The 16,208-nt window shown below is 43.2% G+C and overlaps 1 protein-coding gene and 1 long non-coding RNA gene across 2 annotated transcripts; one reads left to right on the forward strand and one right to left on the reverse strand.

The window, feature by feature from the left end:
- Positions 1–957: 957 nt before the first annotated feature.
- LOC133275842 (uncharacterized) lies at positions 958–1,850 on the reverse strand. The gene is made up of 2 exons (XR_009745698.1): positions 1,779–1,850; positions 958–1,344 (listed from the first exon to the last, which is right to left on the reverse strand). It is a non-coding gene; the product is annotated as an uncharacterized LOC133275842 (long non-coding RNA).
- A 2,892-nt stretch (positions 1,851–4,742) lies between these two features.
- SDF2L1 (stromal cell derived factor 2 like 1) lies at positions 4,743–8,627 on the forward strand. Its single transcript, XM_061466053.1, has 3 exons — positions 4,743–4,987; positions 5,769–5,965; positions 7,948–8,627. Exons 1-3 carry the CDS (start codon positions 4,819–4,821, stop codon positions 8,224–8,226), a joined length of 645 nt encoding a protein of 214 aa, XP_061322037.1. The 5' UTR covers positions 4,743–4,818; the 3' UTR covers positions 8,227–8,627.
- Positions 8,628–16,208: the final 7,581 nt, after the last annotated feature.

Consider the following 16,208-nt stretch of genomic DNA (forward strand, 5'->3'; position numbering starts at 1 on the left):
TTTTTGTATTTATGGTGAAAGTACCTAGAGGAAATTATCTCTAGGCAAAATAACACGTTCACTGAGGTCAAAAAGTGGATGATTTTATAAAAGATCCTTATATAAAATAGATCCTTAGTGGAATTTTCAGAATTACATGAATATTTATCTACTATTGAATCAGATAAAAAAATCTAGAAGTTTTTCAAATCCCATTAAGCACAAAATTACTTTAAAAGCTACCTGAAATGATGTAACATAGGTTAGATTTTTACTTTCTGATACTGAAATAGAAAGTCATCAAAACTACAATATCAAATTCAAAATGACTTCCTCAGTTTCAATTTACTCTGTATAAACAAGAACAGGGTTAAGCCTGAATCTGATTTTTACAAATGTTGATTAGAAGCCATTAAAATTAATTAAAGATACAAGGAACAGGTCACTTCCTAAAGGGGTGGAGTAGGGAAGCAAAAATGTAAAGTTAGGAGGATACAGGCTTTTCAGAAAGCACAAGGAGACTGGCAAGTGTCCCATTGAAAATGCAGTCAGATACACTTTTATCTAACTGTGGAAAATTACTTCCAGAGTAGCTTGGATTTATGTTTGTTCCTGTTACAAAGGTGCACCTTGAGAGAATGTTTGGCTTAAAAAAAGTGCAGGGTAGTGGCATAAGGCTGTAAGCACAAATTGATAGGGCTGAAACAAGGAAATCTGAAGTTCTGATAAATCTCAAAAGCTTACATCAGAAAAGGGAAACAAAAAGCTTCTGTGTAAACAGAAAATGAGTATTGGCAAAGTAGAATTAATCAAGAAACCCGTTAGCCAAAATACCACTCCTCTGCCGCATATGACAGACCTACTGCCTCCAAAATTCCCTGAAAGTCTACCACGAGAGGTGGAAGACTAACTAAAGCAGGCTACTGCTGGGCTTCAAGAGAAACAACATGTAAAACATTTACTAGTATAAATGATAGCCAGGGAGGACTACCTATTTTATCAGACATGGAAGAAGAGACAGCTGTAGAACCATGAGTATTCATTGTAATCTCAAAAGAGTTCCTTCTACAAAAGGACTACTGTTATCATTGAGAACATCAGGAAGTCCTCAGCAATGTTACTACGAGTGTAAGTTACTCTGGCAGATCACTTACAGCGACTGTTGTCTCCCAGCATCACTGAAAGCACCTGGAAAATCTCAGCTGGTTGAGTGGAAATGTATGATAATTCTTTTGGAGCTCTGAAGAGAGATTCCATCTTGAAGGACTGGTGTCAGAGAGGAGTTGAAAGATGCTGGCAATGCTACTGGACACAGATCACCAGGGCTTTGCAGCACTTTCAAGGAAGCCCTTTCTTCCTCAAAAACTAGAAACAGAAGACAGCAATAAAAAAAATTAATCATCTCTTCTCTCCCAGGTGAAAAGTTCTTCAATTTAAATACGTGTATGTCAATACTTTTTTTGTCAAATGTCTTCTTTACTAACTCTGCTTATTCTGTCTACTGAATGCCAAAATCTGAATAGCTGATTTTGAGTCTCTAGTCCTTGAAAGACTGAGTGAAAAGAAACTCTGTAATTCCCTAAGTTTTTTGCAAGCTATCTTTTTTGTCATTTTGATTTCTCAGCATTTTATTGTTATTACTACTGTTTACTCTTTGTATTATCCTTAGGGGTCACAGAAGAGCTCTATTGTAAGGCATGCCAATAGATACAAATGTTTGATCTGAAATGAGGTTTATAACCACCGGAGTTCATCAGTGAAAGAAGGGCACAGAAAAAAATTACAGAATGGTTACACACCTGATTTTCTACTGTTACTCCCTTGATTTCAGTGTAGTTCATCTTTACTGATATTGGAAAAAGGACCAGCTGCAGAGAAAAGTCAATGGAAGAGCTCATGTGGACTTGGTTTTGTATCAGGTACTAAGATGTTCAGAACCATGCCTGATCTGTTTTGCCTAATGTTAGTGACGGTCTGGGAAAGAATCTGGACGATGTTACTGTAGTGCTCTCCACCAATCAATGAGATCTGATGGCAAAAGATGCACCAGTGCGCTTTTTTGGGGTGTAGATCAAGACCAAGAGTTGCCTGCTATGCTGCTTTAGTTGCCAGTCACTGCTTTTGTCATGCAAAGCAAACAGAAAGCTTACAGCATGTTTAACAAGGGCAATATAAAAAGGAGGAAAAACCCTTTTCTATATGTTGCTTTGGGCCAGCATATACCCTCTGAAGTTTTCATTTGACACAGATTTCTCATTCCTGAATTCTAAAAGCATTTGGCACTGCCAAATCCCACTAAAATGTGTTTTTCAGGGAAGGCCAGGTTGTACCTACAGGTGCATCTGAGTGGAAAGGGTAGGTGTTTTCAAAATCCTTGAAAATTGAGTGTGCAGAAGGACTGCAGACTTAAGTGAGGGCAGAAAACACTCTAGTTACATTTTACATTCTCCCCTTTTACAGCACTGTTAAATTATTTTGTGTCCATAAACAAGAATCATAATGATCCCTCTCAAAAAAGCTGATGTTGCCACTACCAGTATGCACTCACATAATTTCTGTGGCAGTTTTACCTGTAGCTTACAGCAATCTACTAGAAACAATAGTGGGCCCTGTAGTAGTAAGGTGGCAGTTAATTGCTATGGGTGTTTGGCATTGATGAAGTTCTTTGTTGGCAACCGTTCAAACCCAATTATGTTTCTAAAGTAAGACTGAAAAGCATTGTAGGAAGCATCATGTAAATGGCACTAAATGCATGAAGACTGAGCGACCTCCCAGAAAGATAGACAGGTGCCAGCTAAAGCCCCATATGATTGATTTTCCACGGCTAGAATGGCAATCACAGACATCTGGTTTTGCCCCATTTATAACAGGAACAGCAAATGCAAGCTGTTGTCTTAGTCAAAACTGCAAGGCTTTTTAGAATGACATAGAAATATGGCATTTGACTATCAATGGGTGATCTTTTGCTTTTCTATGAGCAAACATTTATACTTCCGGCACTAGGAAACGAGGTTTTAGTCCTCATAAAAATGAGTGTGTGTGTGCGTGTGTGTGACTGAGTTTAGTACTTGGACTTGTTTTTAATGAAGGCCTGACATTTAAATCAGAGATTTTTCTTAGATATAGATATAACTATATAAAATGGGTAAAACCCAGCATAAAGAAAACTAACCACTCAATTGACTGCTATCACATGGGTGGGAAAAAAACCTCACAGATCCAGGATGGGTAGAAGAGATAGTCAGCTGAGCATCTTATGATGTTTCTGCTAGCCAGCAACATTAATGTGTTTTCTAAATCATCCTGTCATAGAGACTGCAGTGTTGCGGTTCTTTGCTGTTGGACATACAGAATACCATCATTATACAAACTTAAGTGCCAAGGCAGGTGCCCTTCTATCTGCTTCCTTGCTGCTAAGAAGGTCAAAAGCTTTTGCTCTGTTAAATTACTTTGTATTCCTCAGTGTTACATGACACTCCCACCAGACTGTGATGTGATATATGGGTCGATCCAGTGAGCAGTTTCAGAGGCAAAAGCTAATGGACCATTGTAGGAGTTCCTGTATCCTATGTCCATGGTTGCTGCCTGTTGATAAAGGAGACTTTTTTGGGGTGGTTAGATTTATTCAGTCTGCAATATGCAATGAGGACAGTATGTATGTAAATTTATGCAGCTGTCTTTAATACTGAACAGAGCTTAATAATCTGTTTTTGTTAGAAAAACTTCATAAAAGAGACTGAATCATAGGAGGTGAACTTCCAGATCCAAAAGCAAAGATGTGATCACTACAGCTAATGATACAGTAATCGCTCTTTGTATAGTATTTATGCCTCATCATCAGAAGCTCTAATATAATCCAGAAATTACAGGACCAGTACTCTATTATCATACAAAACAGTTCACTACCACGAATATCCTTTGGTTCTCAGCATTATGTCACATTTGTCTGTAAATCTCCAGATCTACACAACTGTAAGAACCAGAACTGCAGGGCGGAGCAAACATGAATGTGCCAGCTCTGAGCTGGAAGTGTCCTGAATGTAGTAGCAACACAAGCTGACTGACCTACCTGTGCCAGTTCTGTCTCCCTGAGACTGTATCTGGACCATTAGCTGTACATGAGCTAGTAACTGTAGAGCTGCTTTATGCTGGACAGTGCTCTCACTGTGAAGACATTTATTCTTCCCTTGCTCCCATGGTAATCGACTGACCAGTCCTACTTGCAGCACGTTTTCTCCCAAGGTCCTTAGCAATCAGTCCAGTGACCCTGCTACTACTTTTCTCACAGCCTGGACTACCTGCCAGACGAGAGGCTGCTGTAACTAACATGGCCTGCTCTGCTCCGGCATGAGCCAATTAGCAGTAGCGAGAGATGCAGGAGCAGTCCTGTCAGCGCAGCCCGGGCTGCTCGCGGCTTCCGCTGCCAGGTTGACTGCTAAGGCACCGGCGGGTGGAGGCGCTGCGGGCCCCGCTGGGCGCTGACCCGGCCCATAGGGTCCACCCCAGACGTCGCGGGCCCGACCGAGACCGGCGCTCAGCCGTGAGGCGCCACTGAGGTAAAAGCACCGCGATCCTCCTTCGCGTCCTTCCCTGGGAGGTGCCACGCCGCTTGCTCTGATTGGTCACCTTTTTCCCTTGGCCCAATGAGCTACTACTGCTATAGGTCTCGCGGCGGTGAGGTCACTAAACCGAACCCAATGCGGAAGCGAGGCCGAGCAGAGGGCGGGCGGGGATTGGCCGGCCATGGTGCTGGCGCGGGGCGATTGGTTGTGCTCTTGTAGGGGGGTGCGGAAGCGCGCTCCGCTGAGGGGGCGGCGGTGCCGGCCGGGCTGCGCCGCGATGCAGGCGGGCTGCCGACTCTTCCCGCTCTTGCTCCTGGCGCTGCTGCGCGGGCTGTGTCACGGCAGGGAAGCGGCGCCGAGCGCTGTTACCTGCGGCTCGGTGCTGAAGCTGCTCAACACCCGCCACAGCGTGCGGCTCCACTCACATGAGGTCAAGTACGGATCCGGTGAGCAGGGCAAGGCCGGACGGGGAGCCGTGAGGGGGGCGGGCTGGGAAATGGCAACAGCTGGGCAGAATTGAGGGGACAGGCAGTGAGAGGGGCAGGAAAATGGCGGGGGGGGGGGGGGGGGGGGACGGACAGGTTGTGAGGGGACAGGAAAATGGCGGGGGGCAGGGTGTGAGGGGCAGGAAAATGGCGGGGGGGGGGGGGGGGGGCGCAGCCTGTGAGGGGAGCAGGGAAGGAGGAGGTGGTCAGAGGTTACTGAGGTTTATGTCCCTGGTACAGAGGGAGCAGCAGGCCAGGGATGGGGCTGAGGGCTGCGCTGGAGACATGGTAGCCCAGTAAGGAGAGGCAGATCCTGAGGCCTGGGGTATGGGAAGATATTGCAGCTGTGCTTTGCAGGTCCTGGAGCTGGGATGTGACAGGGATGCTTTGCCCTCATTTCTAAAGTGGTCCCTGTTCTGTGTCTAGGGCCTTGACGTTACCTTGGCAGCATCTGTTGTGGCAACAAGGGTGCTGATTTGTTTGGGGACCTAAAGAACTTGGTAGTATTTTTGAGAAATGAATGTGAATTGGATGTATTTTGCATGCTGTGTTTAACTTCTTCAATCTGAAAGATTACTTGGTACCTGTATGCCCATTACAGTTAGTAAATGAACTGAGAGAATTAAACATCTCTTAAACATGAAGACATGAGAGCATTTAAACAAATTTATTTAGTTCTTTCAGGACTTCCTGAACTTGGGAAGTGGGTTAAGTCTCCTGCTATTTAATTCTATTCAAACAGGAAGTGGGCAACAGTCAGTGACAGGAGTTGAAGCTTCGGATGATGCTAACAGTTACTGGCGGATTCGTGGGAAGCGTGATGGCAGTTGCCAGCGCGGGACACCGGTGAAATGTGGGCAAGCCATACGACTCACCCATGTTAATACAGGAAAAAATTTACACACTCATCACTTCCCATCACCACTTTCCAGTAACCAAGTAAGTTGTTTTAAATCTTAAGCTTTTGTATAAATAGTGCATGCTGTTGACAATAGTCTCTCCAGTTTCTCGTGTTTTTGAAGAATCAGACTTGGATACCAGCTGACAGAAACAGTCTATGCACATCCAGAATTCAAGTGTATGTTTCTCTGCATCTTGGAATAATGTATTTAAGTTCTTGACAGAGGCAAAATTTAATATGTACCAATATCGGTATTTCACAGAAGTTTTAACATCTGCTGCTATTATTATCATTATTGTTGTTATTATGCACCATTGCTACTGGGGAAATAATTAGCACTTTCAAGGTGTAGGAGACTGAGCACATCCCTTGATGTTATGAAGATTGCTCTAGAGCAAGGCAGCTAATCATGTTGCAGCACTAGGCATTCCTAGACACGAGTTTCTTGGTGATCCAATCTATTAGTCATCTTCTTGCTACCCCTATTTCAGTTCAATATTCTTAATTATATGTTGTCTTTCTACAGGAAAAATAAATCTGCGGTGACGATTGCAATTATTTGTCATTTTGTATGTATCTAGGAGAGCCTAATTTCTGAATGTAGTTAGGTTCAAGTTTTACTCTTGAACAAATGCTTCTCCAACATAGAAAATCTCACTTAAAATAGGTAATGCAAACTTTGTGGAATTTTGTCAGTAGTAGTCACTTTAGTTTTCCTTCAGCCTATGTAGATAGGCCATTACATTCAAAGTTGAAAGATCTGACTCTGTGAAAAAGGTTTGTCTTTTATCATGAGTAACGGAGGTGAAACAATAAAGTCCAGTTTTCTGGACTGACTGTGAAAACCAAAAGAAGTGGGTGGAAAACGGCATTTCAGAATAATGATTTAAAGAACAGATTGACTCTAAAACCTTCTCCCAGTGTTAATTTCCCAGTTTAGACAATTTGTATAACATTGTCATTTATGTAAAAATATTCAGCAACTGTCATTGTGTTTCTTTGGTTTTGCTATGTGTTTGCACAGTATCTAAGAGCAAGGAAAATTTGCATGACTTCCCAGAGATTGACAGGCCTGTGATTTATGAATTGTTGAAATACGTAGTTATGAACACAAACTTTAATTTCATGTTTTTAACAGAAGTTGGATTTTCAGTTAGTATGTTGTCTTTCACACTTTTTGGACTACAGGAACTTGAACTAACATGACCCTGAAATTTTAGGTTACTGATACAAACTGCTGCAGTTCAGTTTTGAAGTTGGTCATCATTTCTAGTTATCAGATTTTTAAGAATTAAAGGTTGTCAAAAGTCCTAAACAGTTGGAGTTTAGCCTATCCAGTTTCTGGAAATGCTTGAGGTTTTTTGGGGGGGCCACATAGTGAAATCTCATCTTGTCTGTTTTGTTTTATCAAGAATTTAATTACTTTTATGGTCTTCCTATGTTTTTTTAAGAGCTATTCAGAAGTGTATCTGAAGAAATAGTATAAACCAGGATAGTTGTTGACCCAATTGAAAGCTTGGTGTAATTAAATGAAAAAGGGATATGATAATTTAATAAGCTAAATGGGGTGTTGTGATAAAAACACATGCTGAAAAAAAGCGCTGCAATGGCAGCTATGAAGATGTTCATACTACAAATGTCTACAGTTATAAATGTTTTTGAGTGAAGAAAAATTTGCTTCAGCATTAGTGTTGCTTCTTTTGAATTTTTTCTCAGAAGGATTGTTCTGATTTCTGTACTCAAGTACACCCTTTTATTTTGTTTGTAATGTGTGCTGGGGTTTGTTGGCACTTTCGCTCAGATAACATGTTAGTGTTTGTTGGCACTTTGTGTTCAGATTGTAGCAGTAGAAAGTCACTGCTTCTGCCTTTGATAACTGTTGTAAAGCAGTGCAGCAACACTTTTTCTTTTCTCTCCATCCTTGCCTTGAAACTCTGCTGACTTTGTGGTTGATGGTTTTGTGTGTCTGTTGAAGGTGTTTGCTTACGTTTTGACTTCAGAAAGCTTGTGTCTCTAACAGGAAGTAAGTGCCTTTGGTGATGATGGCGAAGGAGATGACCTCGATATATGGATTGTGCAATGCAGTGGGACTTACTGGGAGCGGGAGGATGCGGTGCGCTTCAAGCACGTAGGAACTGAGGTGTTCCTTTCAATAACTGGGGAACAGTATGGCCATCCCATTAGAGGCCAACGGGAAGTTCATGGCATGCCTACTGCTAATCATCACAACTATTGGAAAGCAATGGAGGGCGTCTTCATCAAACCCAGTATGGACCCTGCAAAACATGATGAGCTCTGAATTGACAGAGGATCCAAAATGCTTCAGCTTACTCCAGTGTTCGGAGATGCTAATTCTTGGTCTCTTATAAGTCCCGCCTTGCCTGAGTGACTGACTTTCTGTATTACTGGAGGGCATTAGTTCATTCTAGGAATGCAGCACTTGTGTGGAGAATGGCATCTGCCAGATTCAGCCTTTGAAATCTGAATATTTGGCAAAATACTGTCTGAATTTTTGAGCTTAATTGGTGAAACTGGTTCATAAATCTGTTGGTTTTCGTTGTCATTTGTCTTGCTTGTTACTTTTTCTCAAATCTGAAGGAAATGGATAAACTGAAGTAATGCATTTCTGTAGTCCCAAGTACAATAAAATTTTGCATTTTGTAATATTTTTCCAATTATAATTAAATATTTGTAAACTGATTTCTACTTCTTAGTGAATGCTATTGATGAGGAGATGGAAGAAGTTTAGAAAGGGAAAAATAATTTTCAAATTTGGTATCTTTTGAATAGCTTGAAGTCAGCTACTCAGCCTTCCAGAAAATGTGGTTCATTTGCAAATTGCTTCCAGTGTCTTTTGTGAGTTTCCTTGTGTACTTGCATTGGAAGAGTTGAAAACATTGTGTATGTTGGAATAAGAAGAAAAAGTTTTAACTTGCTCACTTTCTCCAGGAAGTTCAGATTGTCTGGTAGTGGTGATACTCCTAATTGTCAAATGGTAAAACTGTTCTGCATGATGAACTGGTGTGGAAAGCTGCTTTTGTTTGATTAATATTAGAGTTTTATAAAATTCCATGTGGTGCAAAGGAACAGTTCAGTTTTACTTATGTTGTTGTACTTGCATGTCAACTGTGCAAGATCAGTATGAGAATCCGGTTAAATAAATACTGGGGTATATGCCCAGGTGGGGTTTTTTTTGTGTGAATCCAGAAGAGAAAAAAGAATCTTGAACTATGGTTCAATGAAGATTCCTTGCACAACTTACGAATTTCTGTGTGCGTTCCCTCTTTGAAAAGAGAAAAAACCTAATTCTTGAATGTGTTTGTTACATAGTGTTACTGAAAATACTGCTTAAAATTCAAAGTGCCATACAGTTTCTATTTGCTTTAAATTTAGTTCATGAGATGAGTGTGAAAACTCAGAAAATTCAGCTGTTCTTGTCTCCATGTGTAAGTAGTTTTATTGATGATGGTCTTAATTAGTCAATCAAAGAAGCAGGAAACTGATTTACGGCTTTTACAGCTCTAGTCACATGCTGCAGTGTTAGAATGCTCTGTTGAGAAGGTGCTGCAGGCAGTTGCAGTTAAGCTTTATAAATATACTTACTGATACATGCTTCATACCCTGTGGTGCTGCATGCAGTTATGCTGTACAGGCTAGATTCAGGTTTTATTTAAGGGCTTACTAGTAGTGATTGATCCTTCATACCCTATGGAACAAGAAACCTCTGTGACAGTTGTTTTGTGCACCTGATTATTTTCCTCTGACAAAAAAGGTAAGACTGTTTTTCTGTTACTCTTGTTTGCATGTGGGCATTTAAGGATTACAGACATTTTGGAGAGTAAGATTAGCTTTTGCCGGTTTGTGTTAGAAGTAAATTCTATGTGATGAATGTTTGGGATTTACTGATATTCCTGACTAATTGGTATTGAAATTGTAGCTATGGAAGATAACTATTTATGAACAAACCGAACTTTCTGCATAAACAAGCTGACTTTTCTTTATTAAAATGGAGAGCTTTTCTTTTGAAGTTGGTGTATGAGTAAACACAGAAAGTGTAGCAGCATTTGGTAGGAGGAAGAAATTAATTTGGCAATGAGTTCTCTGTCACTAACAGCTTTATGCCTAAACCATATGGGCTAAGTGTTCATGCACTTGTGGAATACTGAGTTGGTTGAGAAGGAGTAGAACTGTTATGTCTTATCTTGCTCTGTGTGCTAGGTGCCATTTGTACCCAACGTTTATCTCTGCCTGGGAGTTTCTGTCTTTAGCAAAGATATTTATCTTACTCTGCTTGAGTGGGATCTTACTGGACCTTCCTCTTTCTGTTCTGGATTTGAGCCAGATTGGTCTGGTGAGACTGAGAAAGAAGCTAGTTCTTACTGTTTACTTTCTAATATGATCTCAGTTTTGAAAACGTTTGTACCTTTTGTTCCTGAAGAACCAAGCTTTGCCACACCCATGTATCCATATATGCCTTATTTAAAGATGTGTTCAGCAATATTCCTGTGAACTGAGTTTCCTTCACTTTTATTCTAAGCAAAGTGTAAAAGTCACTGGACCTTAATATTTCACTTATGCATGTTTCATAATAGATACTTTTTTCTCATTGCTATGAAAGTTGTGTTGAAGGGCTCTTAAATGAAGCAAGTGGAAGTAAATCTTATTTTGGAAAGGTCTGATATAGTGACAAAATACCTGTTGGTACTCACGACTTCTGTAGTCTGCATTTAGTGAGCTCTAAGTTAACGTAGGAAGTGCAAAAGCTTGTAACTGAAAAAAGATGGATTGTTCTAGTGTGCCCTCCTTTGTATACAATTTCTAGATTTAAAAGACTTTCATTAGTGTCTGTTTAATGTCATGTTTTATGCTTTAAACTGAAGTACTGAGATTTCAGAATCTGATTCAGGTGGTTTTATTTACTTTGGCTGCTTACAGTTCAGCTGTTCAGTCCTTCCCCCACAGCTGAGGACTAGAGACTTGGAGAATCCAAGTTCTTGCTTGTTAGGTTTTATTGTTTGTTTTTTATATGACTTATCTGCCTAAAGATGTTGAGACTTGGGTAAAACATGAAATACTGAGAGGTGAAACCTGGGAATGCTGTTTGCTTCTTTCTTTCCCATTAAGGTGATAAATTAAATTTGATAATATTTCTTGACAGAATTCTCTATGCACTTCAGGTTAAGTGAAAACTATTTTGGCTTCTGGTAGTAGCAGAAAATAATTATTTCAAATAACTGACAGATGCTTTCCAATTTTTTGCTCTCTACTACTATAAGAACTCTGAAAAGTTGTGCCAAAGTTATTACTCTTCCTGTAGTAAATTAGAAATTATTTTGGGGAAAAGAGTTGGAGAGATGTGTATTTATAGTTGTTCTCGGCAGGAATAATTGCTAAAGACTATCTACATGCTTTAAACTCTCTACTTTGGAAAAAAATCCCAAATTATCAAATACTGCATTTTATGCATGTGTATATCTAGGTCAGTGTAAAATGACAAAGAGTTCCTTAAACATGTTAATCTTGGATGCACGAAATGTATGTTCACAAACATCTTTACTCTTTATTTCCTAAGGCTTTCTAAAGCTTTGTGTAACTGCTCAACATATAAGTGCTTGCCACACATTTTGACTTCTCAGACAGCACAAATGCAGTACTGCTTATTAATTCTTCATTCTGAATGTTGAGGCTAAACATAAACCAATGTTTTAATTTCAGTTCTTGAGTATGCTTGGGAACAGTATTTGAGTGTATCTGTTCTTGTTTAAATTAGCATAAATTTAAAAAAAAAAGTACAATCAAACCAACCCCATAACAGTGATACGATTTAGTGTAAGGTGTCCCTGTCCATGGCAGAGGGATTGGAACTAGATGATCTTAAGGTCCTTTCCAACCCTAATGATTCTATGATTCTAGGATGCTACTCAGCAGTATTCTCGAGTCAGTTTTGCTGAATCGTCTTTCTCTTGTGTCTCTCTTTGCCAGTACTGAAATACTGCCAGTTAGTGTAGATATGCTGTGTCTCACCTGTACCAGACAGAGGCTGAACCTCAGAAATCTCTCCTTCTGGCAGCAGCACCTTGCTAGGTGTCCAGCTCCCTGTTTGGCACACTTCCTAGCCTTTTAGGTTCCCTGCTGGCAGTTGGAAAGCTGGCCAAGAGCCTGTGAGAGCTGTGTGTGTTCAGGGTTCTGCAATGCTGGCTGCCCCTCTTTCCTAGTTTTGACTTCCCACCTGTGCCCTTTTGATTTTGCAGTTCTGTCTTTAAACTCGGGTTCCTGTAAGCCAGCTCTGGGCCACCATTCAATATCTTTGATGATTAATTGCTTCATAACACAGCTGTTTTCATCAGCTGCCTTTCAGGAACCTGTATGTTTGGGCTTACCAGGCAACACCCAGGGTTGTATCATTAAACCTTTCTAAGGAAACAGTTTTAAAAATAAAGTTACCCTTAAACAGGAATACTCAAAGCTAAGGAGGTGCTTTCTTCCTACAGTTCCCTTGATTGTGTTCTATGGGGTGGGAAGCATGGGGTTTGCTTCCTCAAGATGGAATAAAATGTTCAACCTTACCAACCTTGAAGTTGCATTGGAAACACAAGGCAATTCAAACTTACCTTAGGGTATGTAGCATTTATTATGTATGCAAGTCACAAACAGTAATAAACTTTAGGGTCGTAAGGTTATTTTAAATACTTAGATGAATAAATATTTTATGCTTTCTCCCCTCCTCCCATTGACATTCTAAGCATCTGAGTGCTTCCATGTTTATAAGTACCTTATCAGGACCTCAAGTACTTACACCTAATAACTTATTCTATGCAAAAGATGGAACACCAGGGACCAAGGTTAGCTCATACTAATCTGTTTCCTGAATCAAACTTCCAATAATTTCAGTAATGTGTGGGAATTGATTAGGAGATGGTCAACCAATTCCTCTGAGGATAATACTGAGTTAGTCTGGGGGGGTGTGAAACAAGGAGGGAATATAGCAAGCGCCATGAAAGTAGACTAAAGCAGTCACACACTTCAATGCTTCTTCCTCTTTAAATTGCAGCAACTTAAACTCATTATAACAGCCTTTTCCTATATTTGGCACTGTACTAATTATGAATTAGCATAAAGTGCACAGTGGAGTTCTCCTATGACAGCTTTGATGTTGATTCAAGCTGCTGTTTTGTGAGGATTCAGCTATCTTCAATCCTTTGGGAAAATGGTGTCCTGCTTCATTAAGGTTAGAAGCTGTGTGACATCTCAAGGGTACCAAACCCTCATGAAACACATTACAAATTAATCAGAATGTGTGCAAGCTAGAAAGCTACCTACTTAGTTCCTATATGCTTTTTTTGGGCTATAGAAACAACATGCGAGTGTTGGGTTTGCCTGTCTGGAGACCTTTTGAGCTTCAACTTGGATATAAGGCTCTTTGCTTGATCTTAAAGAAGATGATCGTGTATTTATTCACCTAAGCTTCATTTTCTGAGAGTACTGAATAGTGGCAGAGGTATGTGTGGTACTGAAAATCGAAGTATAAGTCAAACCACAGCTAAACATAACATGTAATAGGTACCCAATGATGTTATTCTACTGGTACCTTTTGACCCTTTTGCTGCAGGCTGACAGAGTCGCGGTCACTGCAACCACCTTCCCCCTGCTGCCTGACAGTGCAGGCGCCGCCAGCGCTCTTGCACTGGAGCCTGTTTTACACTCGGTGCAGTCCAGCTGAGCTCTCTGTCCTGCCAAGGAAAAGGCCCTTTGCATCATCTGTGTAACTGAGCAGGGCTGTTGTGAAAGGGGCGGGCGCGTCTTTCTTATCTCCGGCTTGGGGCTCGAAGAGTCGCTGGTGTCGTGGGGACCGGGCAGCCGCCGCTAGTTAGCGCTGCTCCTCCGCCGAGCGCTGCCGGCTCGCCGCTGCGGGCGGCTCCCTGGGAGCCGTGTGCCTTTGGCAGCCGGCAACGTTTCAGCAGCGTAGTTTCCATCACCTGCAAATATATGTTCTTCGGGGGGGGGGGGGGGGGGGGCGACCAAAGAACATGCGCCTGCCCTTCGTTACATTGCTGAGGCGAGCAACTGTCATGAGAGCTCCTGCGCGGCCGCATCTCGCATTGAGTGTGCTCCGCCAAGTCGTTGACTGCTCGGTGATTTGAAAAGAACGTTAAGGCACTGGCGTAGGCTATGAAGTGATGCTTTAGGCATTTCTGTTTGCTGCCTTTCTATAGTCTGGATACAGTGCGGTAAAGGCTGAAGTCTGTTCACTTACAGTAGGCATTTGAGACAATTACCTGTATCATAAAATTAAATGCCGGTTTCCGCTCGAGGAGATAAGGGGGGGACACGAATGGGAACGGAACACGCGACACGACCCAGAAGGATCCGCTAAACAGGGAACTCGCCTCCATCCATCACCTACAACAATCAGCTTGCATTTTATGAGATCTCAAAAGCAAAAACTAAAATCAAACGATCTGTTTGATACTTCGACATCTGTGTAAGATACATCGCACGTCAGTGGCAGTACTTACACGAACATCCCTGGTCCCCAGTGTAACTGATCTGGCGCTCCTCGGCTCCTGCCTGCGCTGCTTTCCCAGGAGCAGACCCTGCGCCATGCGCCGCGGATTCCTTTTGCCGTTAGGATGAAAGACGAGCTACCACCTCTTACTGAGACGAGATCGGTTGGCGAGCGGGGGGAGGCTCTTCCCCGGGGCTCCTCCCTGGCGCCCTGCGGGGCTGCATCTCCCTCTGCTGCATAGGTCACCCAGCCATCCTCGGTGGGGACGGAGCGCTTATTGCCGGGGCTTTGTTCATTTACCGGATAGGCAGATTTTTCGGCAGACCTGCCCGGCGGTGCGGCTTCGGTTTCTCAGCATCAGCCGCCTGCCGATATTCCTTCAGATCTAACGGAAAGATGATCCTTGAGGAGCAGGCTCCTGCTGGGTACCAGTCCTTGCCAGCCAGCCTCTGCTAACAGCGGTCCTTGGGTGATGATGGCAGGAGGCTTCCTCCCGCTTTCCCGTTGCGAAACTGTCCTCACACCGCACTCTGCCTCCTTCCCTCATGCCTACTCTGCCCGGCTTCTGCCTGCTCACAGTCATCGTCTCTTTATTCAGCCTTGCCCGCAGGAGCGAGGCGAAGGGTACCGGGAGGAAGGCCTGCAGACGGGGCACCGGCTGTGAGCAGAGATCGGCTCAGGGCAGGAGCCCTGGGAAGTCGGACACTGGGAGGAAGGGAAAGCTCCTCGCCGGCTGGGCACTGTGATGCTTCGCCGTGAGGCTGTGGCAGGGCTGAGCCCCGGGAACGCCCGCCCTGTGCCCTCGGGTCCCTTCCCGCTTCCTCCGCTGCCTCTATCCGACTTCCTCTGGCCAAGTGGCAAGTTTAAAGCCTAATAGCTCAAGCGTTGGGATGGGGACTTAGAGGGGAGAGGAGCCTCCTTGTGCCGACAAGACCGAGCAGCACGTCGGTACCTGTCCGGGAGAGGGAGCCGCGGGGTCCTGAGCGTTGTCCCGCATCTAAGACGTCCGGGGGGCTTCGTGCTGATGGAGGCTTTGAACTGTGAGAGGGCTTGTGGGGAGGGTTCCAGCCCTTCCGGGCTTCTGGGACTACAGGGGGAAACGCGCTGTAATGCACCTACAGCAGTTCCTGTCCTACCGGTCTACTCTACTCATATGCTTCCCGCTTGTTCAAAGCCGGAAGGCTCGTGATTCGTGCCAGCAGCATCTTATACTGGGCTTGTATCCTGTGTGCTTGTGACTCCATTGCCGGAAAAGGGCTCTTACAGCCGTGCGGCTGAAGCAGACGTCGGGAAGTGCAGAATTAGAGGTTTCTCCTGAAATTGCATCCAAGGAAGCACTGCTGCTGTCTCTATTGCACTTTTGAAGGCATCACCTCTGCCTTTCCTGGGTGTGGAGGTGGTTACTGCCGAGCTGGGGGCAATTTTTCTATAAAGCTACATAGAAAAACACATTTATGTTATGCTGCGTTTCCTCAGCAATACAAACCCACGGGGGCTCTCAGTCGACCTGAGGGACTTCAGTCTCTGGGGCAAAACACCTTCAAACGTCAGAATCTTTGCTGGTCTCCCTACGTGGCCGCTGATTTTCTTCACGAGATGAGAGGCTGTTTGCTGTGATTGACTGAAACTTTGCTAAGAAGTGCCAGCAGCCTCGGAGCCCTCGGTCTCGGCTCTGGAGGTGAAAGTGCTTCGTGTTTCACCTTAGGAAAGCTGCCTTGCCTGGGGGTAGAGCCGGGCGCTGGAGGGCAGGAGGGATGCTCAGCGCGGTGACGTCA

Source organism: Pezoporus flaviventris, unplaced genomic scaffold (assembly GCF_033815535.1).
Source record: "Pezoporus flaviventris isolate CSIRO_AGI_PZ_B2104156 unplaced genomic scaffold, CSIRO_AGI_Pfla_v1 ptg000041l, whole genome shotgun sequence".
Lineage (NCBI taxonomy): Eukaryota > Metazoa > Chordata > Aves > Psittaciformes > Psittacidae > Pezoporus > Pezoporus flaviventris.

Excerpts from the sequence above, each read along its gene's own strand:
- SDF2L1 (XM_061466053.1), top strand. The coding sequence starts at position 4,819 with ATGCAGGCGGGCTGCCGACTCTTCCCGCTCTTGCTCCTGGCGCTGCTG. Across the intron at positions 4,988-5,768 it reads TGAGGTCAAGTACGGATCCG|GAAGTGGGCAACAGTCAGTG; the intron begins GTGAGCAGGGCA and ends CTATTCAAACAG. Across the intron at positions 5,966-7,947 it reads CACCACTTTCCAGTAACCAA|GAAGTAAGTGCCTTTGGTGA; the intron begins GTAAGTTGTTTT and ends TGTCTCTAACAG.